Genomic DNA, 6142 nt, shown 5'->3' with positions numbered 1-6142 from the left:
ACTTAATCTTTAAGCTTTTGAAAGCCTTCATGAATAACTACTTCAAGTTCCTCAAGAGTTTATCTGCAAGAGATAACTTAGTTGAGACTCTATTTTAGTTTCAAAGTAATCTGATTGACTTAAATCTGCATAACTACTGCCAGAACTAGGAACAGAGTTTGGTGTTGACAGTGCAATCCCTATAAAAGAGGAGAATGCAATGCCTGTGATAATCTTACTGAAATAAAACATTTTCCTTTATTCGTTCTTTTCTGGCAAAACAAATGAAGCAAGACTCTTTGAAAATATTTTATCTCAGCATGTAATTTGTTCCTTAGCTTTTTCTTCATGTTCACTACTCTTGGTTGTTTGCTTTCAGAATTAATTTTGATAAATCACCAATATATTACAATGAATAATCCAGGAGTGGCCAAAATAATAGACTAATATTTAGTCAGTGATTTGCTTTTCTAGCTTCAGTGATTCTAATGATTGGTATTATAAATTTAGAGACAAAAATTCCCAGTACTCATTATATGGATAAATACAATGACTCCTGTTTTGTAATTTATAGTAATACCACCTTTCTAGATGCTCTGAATATATTCTATACCTGGTATTTTAATGTCTAATATAGAAAACTGCAAATATTGTATATACATTATTAATAGAATTTTGCCTTTGGAAAGTGTTCAGAAAAAAGTATATATCTAAAAATATGCATTGTGTGTTTTAGAAAATTAAATCCAGTGACTCAGCCTTATATCATGACTTTTTATTTTTGTCTTTATCATGTTCTGAGTACCACATTCAGGGTGTGTATGTGTATCCTTGCTTCTCTCAGTTGGAAGGTTAATTTAGTCTTGACCCTGGAAGACAGTTTCACATGAAGGTGTTTGACCAAGGCTTTAAAGGGAAACTCATGCAGCTTTTGTATCCCACAACAATGGCACACTCCAAAATTGCTGAGTGCTGGCCATAAGAAGGGATTCTTGTACTATGTTTTCTCCCTTATTCTAGTAGCCTCTGCTAAGTGACTTCTTGAGGCTTTACTGTTAAATGACTTTCCTTTCACAATTGTGTTAGTTAATCATAGTCTTTGCTGTTCCCTGGTGTTAAGTGATTTTATATAAATGATTAAAAAAGGACAACAGTAGTACATGTCTTATAAAATATGAATCATTTCCCCTTGTAGGAAAGAGCTTGAATATGTGAGAGATCATGAGTGCTGGAGGTGATGACCACTTTTGGCTTGAAAGGAACAGTCATTGGCAACTAAAGCCAGTTTTGAGTCACACTATGAGCCAGGGAACTCCTAAAACTGCCATATAAATAAACTGCTAAGCCTATTTCCAAGATTTCCTCAACAGCAAGTGAAGAGCAATTCCAAGAATTTCTGAAGAGTTAGAAAAAAATCATGGTAAAATAAAATAGAAAAGAAATGGTGCATTGTCTGTGGAGTGATTTTATATGAAGCATCTGAAAGAATATTTGCAAAAATCTTTGGACAACCTTCCTCTGTCCTCAGAGATTTATATAGGATAATCAGAAAAAAATAGGGTTTCTGCATGTTTGTTTATCTGTAAAACTTCTTCACACAAAAAGTAATGGTACCCTTTCATTGACACCATTCAAGTAATAATATCCTTCTGGCTGTGTCATAGGGGTAATAGCAAGCTTTCAAGTACTTCAATGAGTATAGTATTTTTGACATTCTACATAAAAAAAAAAGAATCCTTAAAAATACACACCTATTTGTTGCAGAACAAGTCTCAATATCAATAAATTAAAATTTGTGGCTTTAAGTGCAGAGTTTGACCATTGTACCGAAAAACATAAAAGTTCTAAGAGATTAGTAATATCTTCAGTCTTCTTAATACTTTTGTAATTATGCAATTAATTTAATAAACTTCTCAATACTATTACACACATCACAAGTGTACACTAGGAGACAAAGAAAGGAACAGGGTGATATACAGGAACTCCTCTCATAAGTTTTCTCGTATGTTATTTATCATTCAGCAAATTAGCCTTGAGAGGTCACTGTTGCTCACACAGGACAGAAGCATCAATGCTAAGGTACTGCTGAGAAAAACAGTTGTGTTAAGCAGTTTCTAGTAGGCTTTTTATTCTATAATCTATTCTTATGTTGACATGCAAAGACACTTTCATACGATGCAGTAGAAGGCTGTGTGAAATTGTTCTTAATGAAAATGTAAACTTTATTCTTCAAATCATTAATTAGCTATTAGAAGAGATTTAGTACAAGATTATATGTATTCATTATAGAACTCTGATTAGATTGCTTCTTGTCATCATGTTTTATCACTAATGTGAAATACATTGCAGTGTTGATCCTTTTATTAAGCCAATATCTTATAAAGCTAAAGATCCAGCAAGTCATACTGGAAGTGAACTGTACCTCTTGATTTACTTCTTGAACTTGATTTACTTCTTTGAGCTTTTAATATCAGTAGATAAAATACAAAGGCCAAAGAAATTTCCTGCTTAAGAGGGAAAGTGAACTGCATAGTAAGTTTTTCATGCTACCAGCAAGACTTTTTGTTACCCAACCAATAGAATAACTGCATTGCAGAGGCATGAATCTTAGGAATTAGACTTGCAGAAAAGCTGCAGTCATCAACTACACTTTCTTTCAGGAGAAATTCCCTTTTCCATAACTGTGAGCTATTACAATGCCCGTTTTACTCTGACTGCATTCCCATTTGAACTCATGATAAAAGCAGGCTTTCAAAGCTATTGTAAACCGAGTTCTCTTTTTGCCTACTCATTTAAAAAAACAGTAGTAGAATTTGTCTGACATCAAAAACCAAACCAACTGATTTGTTCTGTTCCTGTGTTGAATTACATTCTGCCAATAATGTGAAATTGTATTTCATCCACTTGCAATGGTATCTCTCTCAAACTCTATCATATCCTGTAAACGGGCTTTGATAGATTTGAGACTGAACAGTAGCCAACCTATGAGACATTCTGGTTAAACTGGTGGAATCACTTGCAGTAACCATTTTAGGATGTGCATGTCATGTATGAACATAACCATATAGGATTAATTTGAAATTATTTTCATGCTAAGCCATCTCCAACATATTATTTCCTCTCAACATTTTTTTAAATCAGGGTGGTATTGTACTTTTGGCTATAAAGAGTACTTTCTGACCTGTTTAGAGTCACAGTTAAAGCCCCGATCCTGCAAATATTTAAGTATATGCCTGATTTTATGTAGTAACAAAAGTCTCTTTTATACTGACAGGTTAAAAGCATTTATGAGATTTGAGCATTAGTTGGATTTCAGGAAATCTTTTTACATTCCTCCAAATACTTCAAGAAGCCCTTTTACTGAGCAAACTGTGCCTGCGAGGCTACAAAGTGAACCCAAAATAAAAATAGAGATGTCTGCACATTTCTCTAAGAAGGACATTTTTTTCCATTTAAGTTTCAAATGGAAGAGAGAAGGAAGGAGAAAAGTCATAGCAGCACCTGTAACACTGCCTGTGAAACCCATCAGCAGGGCAAAATGTGGTATGAACACGGCCATCAGTAGAGTTAACAAGAGGAATGAGCCCCTTACACCCAGAGCAAATAGTGGAGATCTGTAATTGGACAGGTAGCTTCTAGAAATACAAGCATAAAAAATTTCTGTGGCTGTAAAAAAGGGCAAAGGGTAAGAAAGAAGAGCCTTGGTTAAGAGGCACACATTCAGCAAGGTTTGAAGAAATGATGGCAGGTTGTCAGTAATAACTTCCTTTGTCTCTTCACCCCAGGTCAAGAATGCAGTCAATGCAAAGGTTGTTTTCAAGACACAAGCAAAAAAGTGAGTCCAGTGCAGCATATGTTTAAATTCCTCTGGATTTTTCATGTTACCTTCAAGTGTGGGAAGAAATATTTGCGAAGTGTAACTGAAAATGATCACCCCTACAGAGACCAAAAATTCCTCAAACTCAATCGAGAGTCTAAATTTTGCCCAGGACCATCTCTGTATTTGTGTGAGACAGTAAGTCATCACTACAAGGATGATAATGAAATGGACCAAGGAGCAAAGCTGGCTGAGTTTGGAAACAATTTTGAGAGTCTTGATAAATACACAAGGCAGCAGTGTAACAAATGCAATTACAGACCAAGTTTTCTCAGTCACTGGTATGTATGGGAAACTATGTGACAGCAAGTTCCCACTAAAAACCAGATACAAAATACATGTCATGATCAGTTCCATCACTTGAGTCACATTGACAACTATTCCACCTAGTTTGGGAGATAGCTTTTTGCAGCAGGCATTTGCAATATCTTCATACGTGTCTCTCACCCTTATGAGATGCCCATCTTCATTTTCTTCATACAGGCAAGCAATTAGGATTTTGCCTGTGTAACAGCATAAGGCAGCAGCCAAGATAATAAGAAACAGACCACTGTATCCGCTGTGGAGAAGAGCATATGGCAATCCTAGGACAAATATTCCCTGAAAAGGAAAAAGAGAAAGAAAAGATAGCACAAAATCCCTGAGGTGAAATGTTTACTAGAAGCCACGCTCCAAAACTTGCCTTCTGTTGAACATTGCTTTCACTTAACTGTATGGTGGAAGTGCTGCTGCATTCAGCTAAGTAAGTAAAAATCATTAGGAATTAGTTTATTTATGATAAATTAAATTATCAGCAAAAATAACTGCTCCTATTGATAGACAAGTAATGATATGCTAAGAAAAATAAAACATGGGTGAATGCTAATTTCTAGTTAATACTTAACACTGATGCGGTCAGAATAAAATTTGAGAAGGTTCATTCGGTCAACATGCATATTAATGAAACAGGTTCAAGATCTGTAAAATTAAGCAATTGTACCATCATCTGTACAAGTTTCACTCAAATTAAAAATAGCACTGTAGATAGATCCAGTAACGACAATTCTCTCCAGTCTGAAAACTGTTAAAAGACTTAATAGACCTCTGGAAAGAAAGTGGCATTACAGTCACATCAGAATTTGCTTGTGTTTTTCCTGCAGCTTCTGTATGCCTCATGCAGCCTTTGCTCTTGTTAAGTCTGTTGCTAAAGTGATTCTTCACACAGCTGGGATTTGAGACTGTGCAAACTTATTTAGGTGTTTAAAAATACATGTAAAGCATATAGACATACTTTTCTCTAAGCAGTTTCTGGAAGAAATGGAATTATACTTCTTTTATCCAGTTAAAAAAACATGGCATTTTAGTTTTACAGAACACAGTGTACATTTCTTTTTCTTTTTCCTTACTTCTTCTCTGTAATCAAGGGCAAACAACACTTTTATGTGGTTTAATTTCCAGCAGCACAAAATTAACAAAACCCTTGAATAACAGTCATTCATAAAAATGTATGATTTAGTAAAGTAGCAAGGAAATAAAACTACAATTGGCTAGTTTTACTGAATTTTTTTTCTTCAATATTTCTTACAGCACAGATGATACATGAAATATGAGCCTGACAGAAGGACTTGATGCTGATCAAACATGTCTAAACTCTATTTCTGACCAAACCTGAGCAACCCCATCTGCACAGCAAAACCAATGAATCCCCAAGAGAAGCTGCCTCCTCACAGTAGGAGCAACCCACTTTTCTTCTCTCACTTCCTCAGTGGGTGGTACTGCTGACTGCCCTCAGGTGTCCAAGCAGAAGAGGTGAGGTTAGTGGTCTAAATCTTAATACCAGACTCTTCCACCCAAAAATGTGGACAGTGTTGCAGGTATGCTTTTATTTTTGGTGTTTTCTATGAAGTCCCTCAGGTTTTATCCCCAACAGGCAGTTTCTGTGAGGACAGCCTAGGACACCCAGCTCTACCAAAGCTCCTCAAGAAGATGGGTACCTGTGTCAGCTTTGTAGGGTTTATACCTAAGTACTCCATATCTACGGTATACAAGTGCTCCCAGGCCTGGTCAATAAGGAGGGCTCTGAACAGAGGCAATTTTTCAAATACTAAATAATCACCAACATATTAAAAGTGTTTTCCTTTTCTTCCAGCCACAAAATAGCAGTCCTTTTCAGGCAGATGAGCATCAACTGGAGAGGGAAGATGAGAAGTCCATAGATTAGACCAGTATTTTTTCTCTAGTCAATGAGAAAAATGAAGTGCCTGTCTTATTAATGAACAGCATTGCCTATTTCACCCAGCTTCACTC

At 35.7% G+C, this 6142-nt stretch overlaps 1 protein-coding gene across 1 annotated transcript; it reads right to left on the bottom strand.

Moving 5' to 3' along the window:
• Nucleotides 1-3304: 3304 nt before the first annotated feature.
• LOC139795453 (vesicular inhibitory amino acid transporter-like) lies at nucleotides 3305-5868 on the bottom strand. Its single transcript, XM_071742448.1, has 2 exons — nucleotides 5830-5868; nucleotides 3305-4456 (listed from the first exon to the last, which is right to left on the bottom strand). The coding sequence occupies exons 1-2, from the start codon at nucleotides 5866-5868 to the stop codon at nucleotides 3305-3307; spliced, it is 1191 nt and encodes a 396-aa protein (XP_071598549.1).
• Between the last annotated feature and the right edge of the window lie 274 nt (nucleotides 5869-6142).

The sequence above is a fragment of the Heliangelus exortis genome, chromosome 3 (assembly GCF_036169615.1).
Source record: "Heliangelus exortis chromosome 3, bHelExo1.hap1, whole genome shotgun sequence".
Classification (NCBI taxonomy): domain Eukaryota; kingdom Metazoa; phylum Chordata; class Aves; order Apodiformes; family Trochilidae; genus Heliangelus; species Heliangelus exortis.
Note: the sequence above shows the minus strand (reverse complement) of the source record. Positions and strands in the feature narration are given on the sequence as shown.